General features: G+C 41.9%; 3 protein-coding genes across 4 annotated transcripts in view; 1 reads left to right on the forward strand and 2 right to left on the reverse strand.

Annotated features, from left to right (window-relative positions):
- Window positions 1–1,705, reverse strand: part of numbl (NUMB like endocytic adaptor protein) — a 62,603-nt gene extending 60,898 nt beyond the window's left edge. Inside the window, exon 1 of the mRNA XM_058080817.1 lies at window positions 1,328–1,705. The gene's annotated coding sequence lies outside the window, so the exon portion shown is untranslated. The remainder of the gene's footprint in view (window positions 1–1,327) is intronic.
- Window positions 1,706–3,459: 1,754 nt separating this feature from the next.
- Window positions 3,460–12,232, reverse strand: coq8b (coenzyme Q8B). Its single transcript, XM_058079224.1, has 16 exons — window positions 12,118–12,232; window positions 11,461–11,653; window positions 11,103–11,244; window positions 10,210–10,415; window positions 9,894–9,960; window positions 9,737–9,811; window positions 8,174–8,293; window positions 7,964–8,049; window positions 7,709–7,849; window positions 7,554–7,635; window positions 6,465–6,558; window positions 6,118–6,259; window positions 5,913–6,020; window positions 4,873–4,938; window positions 4,707–4,793; window positions 3,460–4,422 (listed from the first exon to the last, which is right to left on the reverse strand). Exons 2-16 carry the CDS (start codon window positions 11,638–11,640, stop codon window positions 4,117–4,119), a joined length of 1,902 nt encoding a protein of 633 aa, XP_057935207.1. The 5' UTR covers window positions 11,641–11,653; window positions 12,118–12,232; the 3' UTR covers window positions 3,460–4,116.
- Window positions 12,233–12,986: 754 nt separating this feature from the next.
- Window positions 12,987–22,888, forward strand: fbxo46 (F-box protein 46). Of its 2 annotated transcripts, none has more exons than XM_058079219.1 (3): window positions 12,987–13,393; window positions 18,579–19,206; window positions 19,298–22,888. In XM_058079219.1, exons 2-3 carry the CDS (start codon window positions 18,727–18,729, stop codon window positions 21,137–21,139), a joined length of 2,322 nt encoding a protein of 773 aa, XP_057935202.1. In that variant the 5' UTR covers window positions 12,987–13,393; window positions 18,579–18,726; the 3' UTR covers window positions 21,140–22,888. The 2 variants fall into 2 exon arrangements, with proteins under 2 accessions (XP_057935202.1, XP_057935203.1); XM_058079220.1 differs by having other exon boundaries at window positions 12,989–13,133.
- The last annotated feature ends 614 nt before the right edge of the window (window positions 22,889–23,502 follow it).

The raw sequence follows: 23,502 nt of genomic DNA on the forward strand, positions 1-23,502 counted from the left end.
GAGTTGTGGACTCCAACAGAGCAGCTACACACAATAACCAGCACACTAAGTGTTATAGTTCTTCCAGTATCTGCACCTATTCAGTTGTATTTCTTTTGATTTTGTGGTTCCACCAAAAACAATCTGTTTTAATTTATTCCATCCACACCCTGCCCCTTCTGCTGTGGTTGGTCAACTAGCCACTAGCTAACAGTATATGAGTTGATAATAAACGGCAATGTATCTTTTTAAAATGGATGTGTTGGATTCCGAATCCAATCCAGAAGTAGAGACTGGACAGTCTGACGTTTCTCAAGGAAAGAGGTTACTTCAAGACAACTCTCAATGGTAAGTAGCTTTAGCATTTACTGTTTTTTGCTTGCTTACAACCACACCCATATAAGGACGTCCGCCCCTCTGTGACATCACAAAGGGCAGTTTTACCCCGCCTTTTGAAAAAACGATCATTTTGAGCCATACCGAACTTCTTTCAGGGCTCACTTCCAAATACGCAAACATCATTATCTGAAACTTTGGCGTTGTTTAACACAACAATACAACATTCTAACTACATTTGTCAGAAAAGTGGAAAAAGCATGATAGGTCAATCCACCATCCCGACACCCACCCCTTGACAAGTAAGATTAAAACATAGTTCGGACATTTTGCGGCCCTTCATATTAAGGGTAGTGCGGTTACCCTAGTGGTCCGGTACTAGCAAACAATTTCTGTGCGGTTCAGTTTGTGTTCACACATCTGTCAGCGGACCAAAATTACGATTACAGTGATATGGTCCGAGACCCGTCTCTCCTGTTTATCCCCGGACTGTGTACATGTTTGACCAAACATAACAAAAGTGTGAACGCACCATCGGGAAAACAGATGTCGAAACTTATTCTGATAATAACTGTTTCCAGAAATGTTTATTATTTGTGAGAAATGTTCCAACACAAACTGTTGGACAGACAATGCGTACAATACAAAGTACACACACAAAGCAACCACATTAAAATGATCATAGTGAAGTTTTCAACTTTACTTGGTGACACCCCCCCCACACACACACATCATTGTTTTACTTCAAACACCAAAGTTCCACTATGACATACTGTACTGTCTTTAAAGATGTATTATGGGGAATAAGCAGTTACTAAAGACAGGGCTACTTCTGAATCTCACACTTAATGGCCACATTTGGATGGATGCTAATGATTTCATAATAATTATTGCTTGTCCCTACTTGTGTATTGTGCTAGCCTTACCTGTAATATATATCTATTTCCATTCATTAGTAGGCATTACGGTAACAGAAGTAAAGGCAATATAGGAATGTATTCACTCAACTCACCCACAAGAACGACGGATGCTCGCCTCCTCTCTGTAAATCCAGCGCGATAATGTTTCTTTAAAATGTAGATTTATTTGTATTTTCTCCACAGAGCTTCTTCAAGCGCTCTATGACGGCGATGCATGGAGTCGAGGCGTTACTCAGGCAGGTTGGCGTTCATACACACACACACACATGCACGCACGGCGTTACAGTAACGACACCAGCTCACGCATGCATTGAAGGGAGAGAAAAAAACAAAGAAGACATGAATTAAGCTTTCAAGTTGGTGTAAAAATGCTTGCTCGGCTGCTTTGCTTGCTCACTGTGCACTGGCCGGGCTGCTCCACCCCAAAGACAGCAGCCCTCGCACTCATTGGCACACACACTCCGACATGCAAATACACACTTCCCATTGATGTTTTCCACAAAGAAGAGCAAAGAGGAGGGGAGGAGTGTTTCCATCGCTCCACTGCGACACCGTGTGGCAAGCGGCTGTATTGACGTCACTTCGTGGCCTGTGTATTAAAGAGACTATGAAACTCGCGCCAAATTACTTTTCTTTCAGCCACCGCCACGGCAAGCATAGTTAACAACAATGGCGTAAAAAAACACATTGTACATAAAAAGGGCGATGGTACACACTTAAAAGCAATCTTAAAGGAAAAATTCATGTTTTTGGAATTTTTCCCACTGTCCACATTTCTTTCTCTTTTTGTCTTAGAAGTGTGTGGTGAAGCTAGCTAGTAAGTAGCTAGCCAGTGAATACCTAGCCGGCTAGTAGCTAGCTGGCTAGTAGCTAGCTGGCTAATAGTTAGCTGACTAGTAACTAGCCGGCTAATAGCATATGTTACATACAATTATTTGAGCAAAATTAAAGTCAATGTTTTTGGATTTTTTTCCACCATCCACATTTCTTTCTCTTTTTTCTTAGATATAAATGTGTGGTTAAGCTAGTCGCTAGCCGGCGAATAGCTAGCTGGCTAGTAGCTAGCCGGCCAATAGCTAGCTGGCTAATAGCTAGCCGGCTAGTAGCTAGCCGGCGAATAGCATATGTTACATACAATTATTTGAGCAAAATTAAAGTCAACGATCAAAATAAGTACAAAATAATAATAATACAGTTGACTTGTCCAGGCAGGTGAGCAACACTCCAACTTTCCAATGAAAGTAACAAGAAAGAACCTTTTCTTCTCCACCATGTGCTGCAGTCATTAAGTGCTCATGGCTCCCCAGTCGCAGAAAGAATAAAATGTGATTTTAATGTAGTGTATCAGAGCCAAGTGCATCTCAGAAGCTGTACTGTTCAGGATGTACGCGCTTAAGTGTACACGCTAATGCAGGGGTGTCCAAACTTTTTCCACTGAGGGCCACATACTGAAAAATGAAAGAATGCAAGGACCACTTTGATATTTTGTGTGTGATGTTACATATATTTCAAGACAAATAACTGCATATCTGCTTTGTGTATAATAATAATAATTCGTATTTCCACTTTGTGCTACTAAAAGGACAGTATTTTCCTCTCTTCTTTTCAGCAGCTTAATTTTCAAAACATTACAACCTTATTAGCTGTTTTGTTTGTTTTTCATAATATTAGGCCTTTTTTCTTTCATGAATCAAGTGTATGACAAGTTCATTCTCATAAAATTACAAGTTGCTTGTTCGATTAACCCTTCTCTTAATATATTGACTTATTTTCCTAAAATTACTGCCGTTTTTTCCATTTTTATTAGGCCTTTCTTCCATTTTCTTGTTATGATATGATATTGATAATTATATTTTCACAATGGGCCACAGGCTGCAAACGGTCCCCAGGTCGTTTAAAAATAAAGTCAATAATAGATAATATCATAATAGATACTGCCATAATTATAACACTTTAGCTTCAATGATGGCCAATTGAGGCAAGGTGATTGTCTTTTTAATGCACCAAAATCTATACTGGACTCCACTTAATGATTATTCCTCAAATATGTCTAAAACTGTACCAGACAGATCAATGCAGAAAACAATCTTGGCTTCCCAGCGATATGCAACTCAAGGCAACATTCTTTGTTGATTAAAAATAACGTCATCACTGTTTTGAAGCAAAATTAGTTCCATAATAGATACTTCCATAATTGCTAACACCTTGGCTAAAATGATGGCCACTTGAGGCAAGGTCTTTTAATGCACCAAAATCTTTAATGGACTCCACTTAATGATTATTTCTCAAATATGTCTAAAACTGTCCCAGACAGATCAATGCAGAAAACAATCTTGGCTTCCCAGTAAAGCTCATTTATAGACATAAATCTTTATTTTACATTAAAAATGAAAACACAAGGCCTTATAGGTTACAGTAGATGCAATATTGCACTGAAATATATATCGTAGTGTAAGGCATGTGTTGTCCATGGAGTCAACATAATAGAAAGCAACTCTAGATGTTCTGTCAGTTGCAGCTTACTGTACATTTACGAGAATTTAAACACAACGTAGCATCTTCCAAGTCATGAGAACGAAGCAATTGCACGTGCTAGTTAAAAGGCATAAATAAAGCCATCATTCCAAAAATTATTTTGAATTATTATACAGATTTTGTTGCTAATATGACCATCCCATCTCAGCTTCAGCCTGCCTTACCGACATATATCTCATTTTCAAATCATTATTTACAATATGTTGCAGTACAGTCATGAAACCACAATGCCGATGCCAGCCAACAATCTGACTGGATAAATTGAAAACGGTCCCTAATAAGCACATTAGCGCACAACTCCATCATGTATCCAAGTCCTTTATCTGCAGACCTCCCAGGAAGGTGTCTAAGCATTGGACTGTGCTGCCTGTTTGGCGTGTCTCCTCTGGTTGTAGGCGTTGTACACGTCCAAAAACATGTCTCTGCATGCTATGCTGGCCCTCAGCTTGGAGCAGATGAGGAAGGACCCCGCCATCTTACGGTGCAGTGAGTAGGTCTCCTCCGGCGGCGGGGTGAGGCGGTGTCGCAGCATGACGGGGACGAGACTCTGGATGCGCTGCGTTGTGCTCTGGGTGCCGAAGTCGAACGGCTCGGAAGACGCGAACGCTTCACCGAGAATCATCACAGCCTCCACGTGAGCGTCCTCGAAGGCCTGATGGCAGACAAGGAGACAATGGAGTCTGGTCAACATGTCTGTTCATGTAAGAAATACAGTACCTGAAATGTCTTTTTGATTGATAAATGAATTGCAATGAATTAGAGGTGTCTCAACACTAATTATTGTCCATGCTACAAATGATATTTAGCAAAACAAATGCGTAACTGTGAATGGCGGATGAAGAAGAAGAAAGGAGAGCCAGTAGAAATAGACACCGGTGGAGCCTAAACCTTTTTTTTAAATTAAATGAGAAAACAGAAAATAAAATGTCTTCTTACCTTGGACTCGAATCCTGTCAGGAACTTCAGGTCTTTGGATTTGGCAAGAACTGTGGCTCGGTCACCCACGGAAGCTGCGTGCACCACCTGAACGTGCCATTGTCACACAAAGTCAAACATTTTGACCTGAATAAAGTTGAACTACATTTCAGATGGCTCTTCTTACCTCTATGTAGTCGTTTGTGAACGATTCTGGGTAGCTTCTGCATGCTCCAAAATCTAAAAGAATCACCTGTAAAGAAAATGGCATGCACAAATAAATAAATGTAATTATGTTGACAAGACAACTATTGGTACACACTTAAGGTGTTTCCCAAAGGACTGCAATCTATGTGTGGTGGTGCCACTGGTGCCATATTATGTCAACGTGTACTTGGCATAGTTAGCCATGACTCGTGTATGTAATTGTGATAGTGTAATGTGTTACAGAGTAAAATCTTTAATATATCAACCTTATTCTCCTTGAATTGTTGTTTGTTTTAAATTTTAAAATTAAATTAAAATTGTTATTTTCCCTCATATTATTACAATGTTCATTCATGCTGGAGCCTATCCCAGCTGTCTCTGGGCGAGAGGTTGGGTACACCCTGGACTGACCTGGACTTGACAAACAACCATTCACACTCGCATTCATACCTATGGACAATTTGGAGTGGCCAATTAACCTAGCATGTTTTTGGAATGTGGGAGGAAGCCCGGAGTACCCACGCACGGGGAGAACATGCAAACGCCACAAAGAGGGCCGGAGGGTGGAATCAAACTCAGGTCTCCTAGCTATGTGGCCTGCACCGTGCAGCCCGCCCCGCTTTTTTAACTGTGTACTAACCAATGAATGTTGTATTTTGGTGTGTCTTTTATTCTGTTTACTTGCTCTATTCAACTTCATTCTTTTGTAAAGTGTCTTTGAGTATCTTGAAAAGCGCTATACAAATAAAATGTATTATAAAATGTATTATTATTACAATGTTATTCTCATAAATGTATGACTCAATATTTGTGCTGTTTTGTCCTCTAAGTTTTCTTGTTAAATTATATTTTCAGAATGTGCCGCAGGCCAATAATAAAGCAGCCGCTTGCTGCAAATGGCACCCGGACCTCACTCCATTCAGTCCCGTTGGGACGTGTTTTACGAGTGAGAGCCTCCCACAAAAATAAAGGAAAGTATGGGAAACACTGACGTAAAAAACAAAGACCAGACCCTCTCACCTTTTTTGTTTCAGAGTTGTAAAAGAAGTTGGCCCAGTTAGGATCCGTCTGCATGAACCTGAAGTCAAAAAGCTCCCTGAGACACAACTGGAGGATGTTGAAGCAGATCTGAAGAGTAAGGAGGAGAGGTTTGTAGTTTTGAGTATTTGCGTCAAATTTGCTTGAACGTCTCTTATCTGGGGGGGAATAAAGTTTTTAATGAAACCTTGTTCCTGGTCTCCTGGTCCAAGTCCACACAGCAGTCTAATGGAACCCCCTGTACCAGCTCCATTGCCAACACTCTGCGTCCTGACAACTCGTCAACCACCTCAGGAACCTGGAAAAAGTCATCTCCCTCCAGCAGTGATCTGGAGGTCAGAGACACGAATATCATCAATGCAAAAATAACTCCAATGTTACTCAAAAAAACTACAAATCTCTTTGTAGCCAAAATGTGCAGCTGCATGTTCAATGAGCCAACAATATTGGTGCAATCTGAATAAATCAACTGCTCATTGCAATCAATGGTACCTTTGACTCCACATCAGCAAATTTATAATCCAATAAGAGTACCTGAATTTCTTGGCACACTCGGCCTCTCTCTCGTAGTTGCACTCCCATGCTAATTCTCTCTGGAGAACCTCTAAGCTGCTGTCTGCAAAGAGGCCTGGTGAAAAGAAGAAACAAAAAGTTGTCAGTTATGTCTGCAAATGGAACGGTGAGGTTTCTGGAAGTAAACAAACCATGAAAGTATTATCAATTATATTAAAGTAGAGTCATAATAAATTATATTAAAGCATCACCATTTGTAAAATGTGTCCAATAACTCAACATTCTGTCACAATGTCCGTGTGTAGGTTTTGACACTAGAGCACCCCCTGGTGGTCTGAACTAAAAATAATCTCTTAGGAATCCCCGTTCTGGCTGTTTGAGGCATGCAAAAAAAAAACCTTGGCGAGTGCCTGAATCAGTTAGTCCTGTGTCATGCCAACAGTAAATCAATTGTGCCAAAAAAAACACAGAATAAAGCAAGTAAATCTAAAAATAAAAATAAAGCGGATAAAGCAGCATCAAAACAACCTCAGAAAGAAACTTTTCCCAACTCTCCAGGAATAGTTTAGTGGCAAACAAAGCAAAAAGTGCTGCCAATAATGGTGGGGGTTTATGTGAATGGTGGGTTTATTTCCATTCCTCTTCTTTGATTGACAGCCACCAAAAGAGGCTGCCCTAAGCCCAGGGCTAAAGCGATGTATGATTTCATCATGGAAATGATGGCGCTGGACGACCAGCCCTTTACCATCGCTGTTGTTTACCAACAACAGTTAAATAAAAAAAAACCCAGTTAATTTTAAAAAATAACACATGAAAATAACTAATTATTGCATAGGTGTGCAATAATTGAAGCCTAATTTTGGTTTATAAATCCAATAATTGCTCAAGAACCTCTTTGTTCTGCCTTAGGCTGGCAACAATGAAGGACCACGACTGTGAAACTGCACATTACAAAGTGACCTTTTATTGTGGCCAAAATAGTTGGTGGTTCTTGAGCAATTATTGTATTTATAAACCAAAATTAGGCTCCGTAACCACAAAATGTAACACGGAACATCGTAAAGTCAGGACAATCTGCGAGTGAGACAACTATCGAGATCTTGTCGTTACCTTCGGGGAGGACAACACTCATCTTCAGGACTGACATTAGGTTGTTAATGTCACTGTGAATGCTTTCCGCCACTCCAGGGTACTGGGATAAATATCAAAAAAACACGTAAGGTGAGAAAGCCCGGAGAAGACAGGGTTTCAAACTTCAGCCCTACCTGGATCTTCATGGCAATTTCTCTGCCATCTTTTAAAACACCATGATGCACCTGGCCGATGGAGGCGGCGGCAAACGGTTTGTCCTCAAAAGACGACAACTTCTCCCTCCAGTTCGGTCCCAGGTCTTGCTCTAATACTTTCTACATGATGGAGAATATATACAGTAATTAGGCAGAGCACACAACGTAATAGTGTTAATGTGATGATATTAACATCAACATAGACAAGGACAGTTTTGTAGCATCACTGCTTACAGTCATTTGCCAGGTTGGCATAAAGTCTGCGCTCTGTCGGACCCTTTCAAAGATCTTCTGCAGTTGAGGGTTGATGAAAGAGTTGTCTGTGGGGGAAAAAATACACGCGGTTGCAAAATATCCCAGAGAATGGCTATTCAATTCTAAGCAAGAACATTGTGATTGACATTTTTGCAGAATGATACAGCCTTCATATAAATATATAAATACCTTGTATGCTCAGCATCTGTCCTATCTTGAGTGCAGCCCCACGGACTTTGCACAACGTACTGACAATTCTCTCCGCATTGGCTTCCGACAAGAGAGGAGAGTCTAGCAAGGCATTCTTGTCTACAAATAAGAGAGAGAGAATGTGTGGAAACGTTACCGCTTTGCTATATGCAGTACTAGTCAGGGAAAAAGGCACATTTTTCAAAAGACAACCACTTATTCCGTTTTAGATGATTTTAACTGACTTTTCAAATATTGTGTTCTATGGCAATATAATCATGGAACCTATCAAAAGAAAGACCACACCAAAACAGAAAGTTTGTCTCTACTTTTTCAAATTTTTAGTTATCAGCAGAACACAGGTAAGTTTCAGGAAAATACCAGTTCCCAACTAAAAACAGCTTTTTGTGAAAATATGTATTTTGCTGTGACAAAATGTTTTGCTTTTTTGTGACAGCTCAAATATTCAAACAACTATACCACAACACACATTTTTTGTTAGCTTAATGGGGAACTGCACTTTTGCACTGAATTTTGCCCACCATTCACAATCACTATGTGAAACATGAGCACATATTTCTGTGCATTATAACACAAGAAAACAAGTTAATATGAGGTAGCTCACAATGCTGTCATTAGGATACACCTATTTCAACTATGAAGCTCTGTAAAAAAAAAACCTAAAACTAACAACGTTGCATCCTTTGATATCCATGATATATGCTGTGATGATGCATTAACACACACACTGATGATAACATATACCGGAACTTCTTTTTGAGGCACAATGATACACATACTTATGCTAGTTCCTTCAGTAACAACAGCAGCGACAACACTTACAATGTCCGCTCTCATTGGGATGGCTGTGTCTTCCAGCACAAGACGTGTGTTCCGGTCCTCAGGTAAAAAATGCTGACGGCAAACTAGCATCTTGTTGAGTATTTGTAGTGAAATTGTCACTCTTCCGTCTGTGAATGACGCTGAGACTAGCCATTAGCGAGGCGTTGTGTTAGTCCACCAGATAAAAATATTTTTTCATTCTAGCTGCTACAATAATAATATCACTGTAGCATGGTTAATATATAAGTCAGGATTTAAATGGAACAAGTGCTGGCATTTTGTTGAGGGTTTTTTTTGTGACGGCTTTAGCGTCAATATTGGTATTTCCCATAACGCCTGTTGCTAGCTAGCTCATATAAACTTGTTTTCTTGCACTAGAATGCATAGAAAAGGGAAATTAATATGTGTTCACGTTTCACACAAGGATTGTGAATGATGGGCAAAATTCCAAAAAGTGCAGTTCCCCTTTAAAACTACTGATAAAGTAACATTTATTAGTATGCAGTTGCATCACCAAACTATTTTTGCTTCTCGTGCAAAAACCTGTAAAAGCAATTTAGATACATTTTTGGGATCGGCGCTAGGGTTTATAAAAACATACAACTACATCTTTGGCATTGAATGAGTTAAATGTCAGTTAAATGCTTTATTCAATGCCAGTACGTCTAACCCTCATGACGTATTAGCTTCCGATCAAATGTTGTTTTCTGAAATGCTTACCTCCTTTTTGTTTGCCTCCCAGTGACTGTTTAGCTACTTCAGCAATGGCGCCAATGCCCAGCCCCACTGCTAGTCCTGCGTTACACAAATGTGTTTCATAATGTGTTTCGTGTCAATTTTACAGGAAAAAATTCACAGCCTAATGTACTGTTTTTACCTCCAAAATTAGCCAACCTGCTGATTCTTGTTGCAGGAACCGTCCTCTCTCTGGCACGGTCACTCAGCTGAGGAAGGACAGAGCACAGTATAACCATGACACAAGGACAATATGTCTTCATTATGCTGTTTCCTACTGTTACTTTTACTATGACCCTTTGGGTGATGTTAAGCAAATGCTCCATTCAATGAAGACATTAACATGACATATCCTGAGGATAAGAGTGTACCTAATCTGTATGGTAAAGGCTAATTTGACTCTACAATAACTTGTGTTGAATATTTGTCGTTCTTACCAGCTGAGTAATATAGCTTACCCTCTGTCGAATAGGTTTAACTAAAGCCTGCTTCGCCTCTCTGGCCTTCTTGATATCTTCTGGTGTTAGCCTCGTCACCACCGTATCATGGACACATCGGGTTTGACGGAAGAATGGCTGGAGGGAGAGAGTCGTGTGTAGGAATCGTGCGTTCTGGCCTGGCCAACCCGGGCCTGCTGAAGATGCCCCTGAGCCAGAAGGCACTCCTATGAACGGGAGAAGACATAAAGAAGACATGCAAGGATGCCCTTGTTCAGTTTTAAAGTCGTTTCTAAAAATGAATTATAGCTCAGCATAACCAAACTTAAAGGAACATTTGTTGGATTTTGGTCATCATCCACAATCCTAATCCACGAAGACACGTCTTTTGCTTTGCTGTGGGTTCTAAATAGGGAAAAACTGCTAGTTTGGGGCTGCCAACAATGCAGGATACATAGTCCGCCTCTATTAAAACACCTCCAACAATGTTTTACTCTTTTTATAAACATGATTATGCTGTCATAATGACATATAAACATGTCTGAGGGGTATCAACATCATTTCGTAATCGTCCCCTCCCACCAAGATAGAGTATAAGGCAATAAAATCAACTAAATAGGTGAAAGACCTGTAGGTACGATGCAGTGCAGTTCTACAATCGATATCACTGAAAAGTGCTTCTTACCTCTCAAAAATGTCAAAAAAGTAAGCATGATCAAGTAGATTTCTGCATTTGTCTTGTATTTATGTCATTTCATCAAGTGCGCATAATGTGTGATGATTTCCGGGATAGTTTTCCAATACAGTGGATCAACGGCAATTAACGATTAACGATGTGGCATTTTCGTCACATGCAATTCTAACCAAAGTCCATTTTAATCCAAGCACGACAACTAACATGTCCAGAAAAATACCTGCAGCACCGGCTTCTGTTTCTGTGTGGTCTCCAGCAACAGGCGAGAACTCTGAACCCACAGCCCATTTGGCAGCTTCATCAACATCCATGTTCTCCCAGCCCTCCACATCAGGAAATACATCCTCCTTGACTGACTGTTGCTGAGGACAGGGTTGGACGTGTCATTTACAAACATGTGCAAAATACTGTACTGTATATACACATTTAAATTATAGTAGCTTTTGTACTTGTTTTCATATTTGTTTGTTAGAAGAGTTAAAATTTCAACACCATTACATCAATAGTGAGCATTCAGTCTAAACACATGTCAGTATATCAAACTGAAAAATCCTATTTGCAGGAAGTGTTTTTCTCACCACATTGCTGCCACCCATGAAGGCACCCACCAGCCCTTCTACAGCTTCCTGGGCAACCTTAACTCCTGCTGCCAGTGAGGAATTACAGGCAATGAATCGGAGCTGTTCCCCTTGGGTGGCGATCAGTGCAGATCCCACTTTACTTGCCCCGCGTAGTACCTGCAGGACCTCTGACGTCATCACTGTATACGGACTGGTCGACATGTAACATGGGAAGAAGGTCATTACCATACTATAAGGACAAATACACCTTCCCAACACCTTTACAGAAATACAGTGTATATATTTTGCGAGAAATAACACATAAAATCGTTAATGTTTGTATAAATGAACAAAATATGTTTAACGTTTGTTATCCTACTGGATGCACTGTTTGACCTTATTGGCTGATATGCTAAAGTCACTGACACGTGTTTGTATAGTTTACAGAACGTAGAAAGTGATAAAAATTAAACAGATATCTGACATAATAATTTTAGTCACGCTAGCTACCTCAAAAATGACTTTACTGCCTTTACGATCCGTGTTGTTAACCATGTTGTGTAATGCTAAGGCAAGAGCATGGGACTAAAAAGGAGCGAAAACAGACAAAAGTGAAACTACGGTTGAGACTACGGTTGAGTGCAAACAACGTTGTCAAACAATAAAACAACTCACTTTTCCAAATGATATGCAGCTCAAATTTTGCAGTGGGGTTGTATTCCACGTCCAGTGTCTGTGTGGTGGGTTGTCTGTTTTGCAACGTTTCAGGACCCGGAAGTTGAGTTTTGACTGACGGAATTCTCATCCAATCAAGGTGCCCTGATTTAATACTTACACCCCGGAAAAGAAGGGGAATATGTTTTGAACCAATAAAAAAAGAATTATGGCAAAGAGGCCGTCCAACACCGAATTTCTGGTCCAATTAAATGCACTGCAAGGCAGGCCTAACAGAAAAAATGACAAATAGGAATTAAGGGGGTGGTACCCTTTTTTTTAAGACATAGTCGATGCACGTGCTGGGATGCACGGCGTGTCCCTACATATCTTTTCATACATACATTTGTTATGCTTGATATAGTAGTGGGGTTGTTGTTATTGTTAAGAGATGCTCGTGCATCTATAATAATACTAACATACATGTATATATGTATATTTCTGCTCATATTCACACTGACGTTACACTGACCTGTTAGACTATGCTATATTATCACTAGCTAGGGACCTTGCAACTGGACGTTAGAGGTGGGCGGATCGATCAAAATATTGAGACTCGATAACAAGGCCAAGTATAGTATCGGTATAGAATCATTGGTATTGTATTTACATATTGTCGAATTATTTACAAATATTTTTATGTAGTATCGCTATCAGCATCGCCGATAGTGTGACTGTATTTACTTGGTATGAAACTGATACCAAAATGTTCAGTATCGCCCACTCTACCGGACAGTGCTGTCCAGTGAGTGCAGCAGCAGAGGTGGGGGGTGGCGCGCATCCGCCATATATGGGCACACCACCGACTCTGGTTCGCTATTGGCTGGCCGCCTTATGCAGCTGCTTGTCAACAAGATGGCCTTCCTCGCTCTGTCGTGTTGACACTGATTATTTTGGTATCCCACTGCACATACCGTAAAAGCTTGTGTCACTTCTAAATAGATAGCGTGAGAGGGGCCGCCGAGACTCCTAACAAGGTATACAACCAGCCAGGCTGCGTTCAAGGAACTGACAAGCCTCGATAGTAGCCGCCGCTCAAGAAGGCTGATAATAGAAAGTAGCTGCTGTCGACGTTAGCTTAAGCGTGAGCTAGCTTAGCGTACGTGGACACGGACAGTTAAGTCGTGTCACCTGCATTTCACAAACAGGTTCGGTCAGGAGAAATACTACGAGGAAAGTCTAACCGTCGACAGTTTAAGAGCCGAGTTGCTTGTGTGTGAACAGCGGAGTGGTTAAGGTAAGAGGGCAGACGAATTCCAATGTTTTTTTTCACCTTGTTAGCTTGCTAGCTACTTTGCAGGTAAATTACAACATGAACTTAGCAAGCCTGTTAGCCGACGGTGTGTAGTTGTTTATTTACGTAACTTTTCTATTGTAACTGGGCGAAATACAAATTGCCTTCAGAGTGTTGTTAGTTTGAACCAATTCGGATTAAACATTACACTTGCTTGACCCGCACAATTATCAAGAAATGGCGTTTCTGTGACGCTACGTAAGCTTGACTCTCCTAATTGGGTATACATGCTATTGGTTTGTAGCCAAACTGTGTGCTGATGATAATAACCGTCAAACAAACTTTATTGATGTTATTTACAGCAGTTAGCGCCATCACATTTGCAATAATGTATATATATGAGCTTGACCATGTATTCACTGGTACTGATGTTGACTTATATGATATTTCTCATGGCAGCAATACCCCTCTTTCCTACTATTTTTTTAAATTCAAAGTAGTGTGGACATTTAGATTAATGGACATTTGGTTGAAAGATTCACATGTTTTAAAGGAATCATGAACCTGGTTTTGAAGTAGCCTCTATTGGACAGGTCTTGTTGTGCTGATTGTATCTAGACAGATAAGGATGCATGATGTGTCGACTGCCTTCCAACTTAACAATTACGCTTAGTGTCCCCCATTGATTGACGAATCAAAGTCTAACTAGTAATGAGTGGAGGATAGCCTCACACATACACTTTTTACATGCATGTTGTTTGTGGACTTGGAATACTATTTCACAGCTGAGTAGCTGTATGCTATATCAGTCAAGGAATTATTCCGAATGTAAATTTTGACTGGGGGTGGGGGGTTGTCCTGTTATCCTTGACCAGTGATTTGTCCATCCCGTTGCCATGCTTTGTCATCTTCCGAACCACTTGCAGCTTTATTAATCAGCTATTTTTCCTGGCGAAAATGCATCTTAGTTGCTATCGGGAATTTCTCAAAATTGCAAAATTGGAGTCTCCCTACCAAATATGAGGGAATCGGGATTTCCACGCATTTCTTCATCTTGTCTTAAATCATTTATAAAGTGTGCACATTGTTTTAAATTGATACCAAATGTACATGAGGTTACATCACCGGTGTCTGATTAAACAGCAGCTCAAAGCTGCTTCCTGAAGCCTAATACGAGAATTTTTTTAGACTACTAGATGGCATCATTTGTGCTAACCTATCCAGTTATGTTGGTCCAGGTAGAAGTGCTCCTGTTGATGCTCCTGTTAGTGTGTTTTGTCAGCGATCACAGCTACAACTTTATATACCAAGTCCCCAGCTCTGAAGTGTTACTGGCTGCTTCTCTGCTTGGTCAGGATTTGGAGGATTAGTTTGATGCAGAAAGCTTAAACCCAAACCTTTTTCAGGAGCTGTTTCAGTTGAAACGATTTAATGTAGCTCGGTTCTCAGGCTGCTGTGGTTTACCAGTTTTGTGGTGAATTGCTAAGACATTTATGTCCGTACCAGTTGCTGCCAAAGAAAATATTGACTCCATATAAGACGATTATGTCTTTTTAATATATTGATACTAAATGTTTTGTCTTTCAAGTAGTCCTAAAGCTGTGAAGCTACACATCAAATAAGAACATGTTTTATAAACCTGTTTTTAAATCGAATATTTCTGATTCGGCCCGTAACTGTTCCTCAAAACATATATTTTCTTTTCTGACCACACGTCCCAAAATTGGACACCTATTTACTGGCAAGCTTGATAACCTTGTATTATCTCCAACATTCTATATAACATTTGAGCATGTGCATTAACAGTAAATGTATATATTGACATTTTGACTCATGTCTATTGTATGCAGGCCAATATTTGGTGACTACATTCATAAAGTGGTGGTTTACAGTACAGGTCTAAGGGGTGTACAGGCCCATCCGACCTGTACCATGGCCCACATAAAACCTAAAATACAGCACATTTGGCAAATCTGAGCAGCCTGATCTGCACTAGAGTTGAGCGATATAGACCACAGCATATATCAAAATATTTTTAGGATGTGTTACGATATGATGAAGTATGGTCACAGACACGTGTTCCTTCTGTGTGTAGAATGTGTATTCACAGCTAAGAAAAGCACATCCCAAGTCAAGATTCTCCTGATGGTGCCTTGCAGAAGTAATTCCACTTCTTCAGTCTCGCTAAACGTTGTTTTCACCCAGTGATCTTCGCGTCTAAATCCCATTTATGTGTGGACAGGGCCTTAGTGGTCTTTGTCACATTTTCTTTATTTCAAAGCTCACAACCCATGCCCGTATTGACGGCTTTGATGGAGGTATAAATTCTCAGGAAAAAATGTCACGAGGCCATCTCTTTCAAAACTGTGTTGCATGTCTGGTTCGTTCCTGCACAAACTAGCCTGGCCGGGTTGTCACCGTCAATGTTTAAGAGGTCAGAATTCAGTTGCAACCAAATGTCAGCTCACTCAATTACAGTAACAGTTGGGTCATTAAGCTTTATGTTGTTTGGTTGCTGATTACATTTTTTTATGAGACTTTAAGCTCTGGCTGTTCCAACTCAAATGAAAGTTACTTTTATCATTAAATGACAACTGCAGTCTTGTGCATTTACAAAACTATTTATGTAATTGAGAGTCGAGATGTAAATAAATGTGATTGCGTGGTACCGAACAGATTTACGTGATTGTTTTTTGGGGTGATTACTGATAAGTGATTTTAGATAAACTGGTAAATGTTCCAATCTATTTTTTGGAATACACTACGACCAATATTAACCTGTTATTTTTGTCAGTAAACCTTCTAAAAAGCAGCAGCTTCTCAGTGTCTCCGAGACCCTACAGTATCAGCACATAACATGCACTTTAGTGCAACTTTCTCTTTGTCATTTTTATGTAGCTCCAGTATAGCATTTTGACAGGGTCATTGATGAATTGATAAGTTTGATATTATTTCAGATACCACTGATTACATATAGTTATAGTCAGATTGATGTTCAGTCTAGTTGCTTTCTGTCTTGCAATGACTGGCCACTAGCAGACAGGGCAGTAAAATGAGTACATTGTGCCTCTGAAAAGTGCAACCTGCTGCTCTTTGAGTTTGTGTTGTGTGTGTTTATTACAAAAGCATTACCTTTTGTGCAACACAATGTATCACAGCCTTGTCATTTTTTGACAAATATGCAGACAGACACCACTTTGCTGTCGTTATCTTCCTCAAAAATCTTTCACAGAGGTTAAAGTCATGAATTTTTCTGAAGCCAATCCTAGGAATTTGTATCTAGACCGTATTTGTAATTTGGTTGTAATGACCGGTTCTGGTATAACTGACTTTAGAGATTTACAGTACAAGAAAAGTGCATAGCGCAGTGACATTTGAAACACAAAAATCTGGAAATCTCTTTTTGGTTAGAAAAGAAAGAGCCATGTTATTTCTGAAAATGTTTAATAGCTTCTGTCTTATCAGCATTGGACAGGTAGTGCTACAATGTTCCCTGGCAGGTCTGTACTGTATTGTTACCGTCTGGATTTATTTTGGAGAAGATTCTACTCATGCTGTCCAAAAAGACACCATTCATCAGGCACATGTAAGCAGAGCAATAGAGAACTTCAACACGGGGGAAATGGATGAGGAATCAAGGAGAGGTCTATACATGGTATATTTGGTCAGGTAATTGTACATATGTTTTCCATGGCTGAGGAAAAAGTACGCTGTACAACAAACGATGAAAAAGCATACAAATAAGTAAACTTTATATTTTCAATGTGTGAATTTCAGGATGTGCATCTCTGAAAGTGGAAAACAACAGTTTCACTGTAATTTTCAAACTGAATTGTCCCAACTGAGGACAAGCTAATGAAAGACATACAGTTGCTCTTCGATGACATTACTGAAATAGTTGCATGTTAGGACCTGCACAGACTTGGCTAGTGAGACTGGGTGTACATTTTCTCTCACCCATTTCTTAACGTCTTCCTTCCGAGCCATGTTTGAGTCAGTCAGTCAAAGTTTGAGTCACTATTGCAATCCATTTATTTTGTCTTGAAGATGCAGCATGAATGACAGAATAGCTGAGGTTGCTGGATGAGCTGTATATGTGGGTTTCATCCGTTTTTAGCAACAGAGAAAGGCCTTCTACAGTGAGTCAAACTTCTTGCTGTAGTGCTCCTACGTTCTCACAGATATGCCTGCGCTCTCCTGACAGCACTTACAGCTGGTATCAATGTGGAAGCAAAGCATTTTGGGAGCAGCCAAGGCCCCCTGTGGCCTGCAGAATATTCCGAATGAAGTGTTTAGTGTAAGGAAACTATATGGCCTGAAATCAGCCTACTATGAAAAGGATATACTGTATGTCACAATATATTGTTTGGCATAGAAATGATCATAGAACCATTTCAAAACAGGTTACAATGTCTCCTCCTTCAGCTGCTGACGTAGCTGGTAGTTTTGTGTCATTTTCTGTTTTTTGTGCGTTCACAATGTAGTTCTGTGTAACTTTTGTAGTATTTGCTCAATAGTTTTTTGTTACTTGCTAATTACCTCTTCATAGCTGGTTACATTATGCTGTAATGCGGTTAAAAGTGTACTAAGCACTTATCCTTTTGTTTTTGCTACTTTATATTCAAGCTAGCTTAGCAGTTAGTATGGCTACTCATTACATTTAGCTATTCCTCGGCTATGTTCCACCATCAACATGCATTATAGAGAGCGTGCAATAGAATTCTATTCTCTACGGTGGGGCAAATTTATATCGTTTCTTTTGCCCAATCCTAGTACAGTTTCACTACTACCCCCACTCCCTTTGACAGGTTTCTAAAAATAGGTCCAGCATATGCCTGCATGCTCCTCCCCGTGTTGCCTTCCATTTAGCAAGTCCTTTATGTACCAGAGATGCAGGAGAGGAGTCCATTTGACACCTTTTGTTCCATCTCATCTGTTGGCTGCAGACACCCAACCTGAAATCCCTTTTTAATTTGATTTAGAGGCTTAGATACCACTGAGTTCCAGTCACTGACGCCGAAGAAAAATGCACCGTGTGAAGTGCTTCTGACAGACATGACCTTTATTATGACCTATTGAGATACGTACTTCCTGAACATTTGACATGCTCTTATTTCCTTTCATCTTAATGTTTTTTTCTGCTTGTTCTCTTCCCTTTCTTCCTACCTCTACTGTTTTCTTAATGCAGGTTCCATACACGGCGGGTAAAGGAGAGCTTTGTGGCAGATAGGGCTGCACAGGTTGGCGCTGACATAGGAATCTGACCATGAGAGCACTGGTCCTGGGTGCCTGCAGGCCAGCGTAGGTGCTGGTATGTTACAGAGGTCCGCATCCTGATGGACCGAGACACCTTCTCCCACATCCGCCTTTGGTGCCCGCGCCCCTTTGGCACCTACTCTCAGAACAAAGCAAGGAGTCCTGGCACGGGGAGCAATGCTATAGCTGTAAATGGGGCAGGGTCTTCCTCCCTCTGCAAAGGCGATCCCCCGCCTGGTGCCAGGAGGGCGGGCGATGGAGCAGAAGATGGGGGCATTCTGGGGAGCGGGCAGGAGGACAATGTAGGAGTGGAGGATGTGGGCTCAGAGAACACGCCACCTGAATCTGAGCTTAACTCAAGTCCCCTGACCCAGAGTCAGACCCCTATGCCCACTTCAACCCCTCCATCACTCCCCTCTTCTGGGTCCCAAATGGAAGACGGCCGAGTGCTGTTAGATACCTGGTATGTCATCAAACCGGGAAACACTAAGGAGAAGATTGCCTTCTTTGTGGCACACCAGTTTAGTGGGGCAGGCCACCCCAGACCCAGCGCAATGAAGGTAAGCTGCTAAACCAAATAACAAAGATTTTTCTTCAAAGATTTTATGTGTAAAAATGTTAATGCTGTTCCTTTTGTTGTTTTCATCACAGGTTAAAGGTAACTGGGCGACTGACTGCAGTAAAGCAAAACGACGAAGGAGATGCTCGTCCTATGACCCACCAAACCGTGCCCATGCCTCGGAAATACATCTCAGCCATGGCTCAACCGAAGCACCCACTATACCTCCTAGCCCAGATCAGCCCGCACTCGATGGGGCCAACGAGACAGACCTGTTGTCAGTGGCTCAGATGGTTGCTTTGGTTGAGCAGAGGACAGCCATGGCCCTCCGAGATATTGTGGCTGTTCATGGGACCCACCAGCAACCGCCCTCTCTAACCAGCCACGACCAGGGCCTTACCACACACCAGCACACGCTACTCGAGGGAACAGAATCGGACCCCACCTCTTTGAGGTTCGTGTCTGACAGTTCAAAAGGTCAAGCTTCCAAAGAGACCAAGGAATCATCATCTCCCATTCAGACAGACCAGGAGCTCGAGGAACAGCAAGAGTCATGCCGGGTTGCACAGGCCATTGCACATTTTGAGTCCCAGAACCTGGAGAATCGCCTCCATATTGGCGCTGGTTCAGGACTAGGCTTTTCTAATCGAGAAAGGGAACTGAGGGGAGGAACCGAGCCCAGTATTGTCACACCTCCTCCACCTGCCAACCACAGCCACGGTGAGGTGAGGATAGCTTTTCGAGTGTCTAATCTGGACCCGCGTTCTCAGCTGGAGTCGGCGAGTCGGTCCCGCTGCATGTTTATGAGCTGTGGAGGCGGGAGTAACCAGGCTGCAGCAAGGTCAAAAGAGAAAATCACCTGTGACCTCTACCAGCTTGTCAGTCCCTCATCAAGAGACCCCAGCAGTCTGCTCCTTGCTGCCACAACCGCTGCCCCCAAACCAGATGGAGACCTCCATCCCCCTGACAGACAGGCCTGCGGCAGTCCAGAAACGACCCAGGAGCCTTCTTCTGGAGAGAAAAAAACCGTGGGCGTGGGTAGGGAGCGGGTGACTGGCTTTCACGTGGAAGTAGTGGTCACAGGTGCTGTGGATCAATGTGTGTTTTATGGCAAGGACAGCACAGAGAATGTGCAGGAGGAGACTGTGTGCTTTGCTATGCCTGGCGGGGGAGGAGGTGTCACAAGTGTAGCCAGCTCTACTGACCACTCATCAGATGATCCTCCTCCGGGACAGCTCTTTTTTTTCCCACCCCCGCGAGGGGCAGAGGAGGAATCTAAAGCAACAGGTTCTGGCAGGGCGTCGGGATTATGCTCTCTGGACTGTGCACACAGCGGCAACGGCAGCCAGGGAGCAGGGGTGGTTGTGGGCCCGGGAGAGCGGGCGCCTCGACCGGACTCTCCCCTGGCCAGTGTTGGGGAAGAGTGTTCAGATCCATCACTGTGTCGCCTCTATCGCCACGTCTCCCATGATTTTTTGGAAATCCGCTTTCAGATCCAGCGCTTGCTTGAACCCCGCCAGTACATGCTGCTGCTCCCCGACCACATCATGGTCAATATCTTTAGTTACTTGCCAACACGCTCCTTGGCGGCCCTCAAGTGTACCTGCCACTACTTCAAAGTGCTGATCGAGACCTATGGAGTGCGGGCGGTGGACTCTCGCTGGAATCAAGACCCTCTATATCGGGATGACCCCTGTAAGCAGTGTAAGCGCCATTACGAGCGCGGGGATGTTTCATTGTGCCGTTGGCACCCTAAACCCTACCACCATGACCTGCCTTATGGACGTTCCTACTGGATGTGCTGCCGGCGCACAGACAAGGACACTCCAGGTTGCCGTGTCGGACTACATGACAATAACTGGGTCCAGCAGCCTGCTGATGGCTCTCAGCCCGTTCGATCCAAGAGGGAGGACCGGCAGGAGGAGGCCAGGTAGAAGAGGACATGTGTTGCCTCCCAGATACAACACTCATCTCCTCTCTTTCTTAGTCCATGCTATGTCTGCTCCGATGATGAGCATGGAATCGGAGTACAAAGAGAAGTCATCACTCCAGGACATTCTTGATTCCACCTCTACTCTCGTTGTCAACACAGGGAGGTTGAGCGGAGAAAAAAAGGGAGGTGTGCCACACTCCATGCCTTTTTGGATCAAGTCCTACAGATTTTCTGTCCTCCCGCTGTACTCCAGAGTGGCACCTTTTTCAAAAGAGTGCCTACCAGGGTTGGGGTGCCCTCTCACTGCTGTCAGTTTGCCCCGTTTTATTGTTTTCAGGATTACCGCTCAACTCCATACATGGTTGTCAACTTGTCACACAGTCACTGTGACAACTTTGCAGTGTATTTGATTGAGATTAGCATTAAGTGACAAATAGAAATGTAATGCCCTAGAGCCTGCTTACTGTTCTCAGACTTGGTCTACATTCTGTGTCGCATCACCATTTTTCCATAATAGTGACACTATGGAATCCCACTGGGCTCAGTGCAGCTGATGTAAGAAATTACCTGTACCGAATCCGACATATGTAAAACCATTCAGTGTGGAATGTTCAGTGTTTCTATAGAAATGTGATTGTATGTGGCAAACTTGATACTCCAACATTCAAGCTTGCTTTTTATCTGTCCCGCACCATGCATTTCTATTACTCTGAATGTGCTGTATTTATTGTATGTTGATCAGACCCCTGATAATGCTGCTGAAATCATTGCCTGTGTCACTGATATTTCTGAATTAGCCATATTATTGATGGGAGACTGTCTTGCATCCATCATGTTTTGTGTTTTTTTTTTTTTTTTTTCCAGCTTGGACCCTACCTTAGTTGACCGGCCGTGAACAAAGTACTTTCTGGTTTACAGTATATCCTGGGAGAAATAATTTATAGATTAAGATCAGTGGGATCATGTTGCTCTGTATGGCTTGACTGACTTGCTTGTTTGCCTTTTTGGGGGGGGTGGATGTTTTATTGGGGTGCGTCAGAATGTTTGCTGTTCCACGACTTTCTCAATTTTAATTGGACTCTGTTACCCCTTTATCGTTCAATTCCTCTACCCAAGACAGATTTTTTTTTTTTTTTGGTGTTTTTACTTCATCGTTGTTTAACTTCCACATCTCGCTTCTTTTCCTCCTCCGTCCTCCCAAGTCGGCACATGGCAGTGCCGGCCAAAGCCGCCAATGCTCTTAGGCATTAAACCAACTAACACACAGAAACTACACCAGCCTCCAGCCTTAAATTCCCCTTACCTCTTAATCACCTTGCAGGATTGGGGCATTAGATGCCTCACAGACGATCACAAGTATTGGAAGTTTCGTGGACTTGATCCAGCCTGCCAGGATCCGCCTCTAACTCTTAGTATTGGTGTGAAAGGTGATCAGTGCCTGGTGACAGCTCTGACTCTTCATTCATGCAAAAAAAACAAACCAAAACCCTCCTCCTTAACCCTCTGCCCTGTTTTTTGGAACCCCCCCGTCCCCTATCCCAACAAGGACATTATAGTGATGCTGAAGCTCTGCATGAAGGTGGAAAAACAGGTGGGGTAGTCATGGGAGATATCTTTAGGTGTCAGATACAGTATATACAACTCTTGGGGAATATCTGCTTAAATATAAAAGAGTGATGATTAAAACTGGAAATCCAAACATTTACATGGTTTCTGTGTTGTTCAATGACCTGGAAGACCTGCAAGTAGTACTAGTAGTGCTGTCAAAACTAAAATCTATTGTCCACTGAATTACCCCAGTGGAAGAAGTTGGGTTCATTTCATAATAACTGCCTGGAACATAACTTTGAACATGATGTGTAATAATAAGATAATGCCAGCAGATGGCAATACACCTTAGATCTTTTATTTTTATTCCATCAAATCTAAGTTTTAACATTTTAGTAACACATTTACTTGGGTTTAACAAGACTGCAACATGGTGGGATAATTAGTATCCAGCTGCTCTGATGCCTCACATGCTTCCTTTCACCATTTTACTCTGGTTCGTGTTGTTGTAAAAGGGACCTGATATGCTTTTTCCACTTTTGACCGATACATGCACTGTAGTTAGAATGATGTATTATCGTGCTAAATGATGCCAAAGTTTCAAATAATGAGGTTTGCATTTTCCTTGTGCTTTTTCTTAGTAGATAAAAGTAGAGCTGATGGAAAACGACTTGGCCTTGAGACGAAGGCAGAGCATCCAGGGCCTCCGAGTCATGAAGAGGTAGAGGCGCCAGCACCCAGTTGCATCCTGATAGAACATCCGGTTAGAAGTTTTCAAAAAATACTTATTGTAGTCCCAAAATCAATCCCCTACGA

The sequence above is a fragment of the Doryrhamphus excisus genome, chromosome 8 (genome assembly GCF_030265055.1).
Source record: "Doryrhamphus excisus isolate RoL2022-K1 chromosome 8, RoL_Dexc_1.0, whole genome shotgun sequence".
NCBI lineage: Eukaryota > Metazoa > Chordata > Actinopteri > Syngnathiformes > Syngnathidae > Doryrhamphus > Doryrhamphus excisus.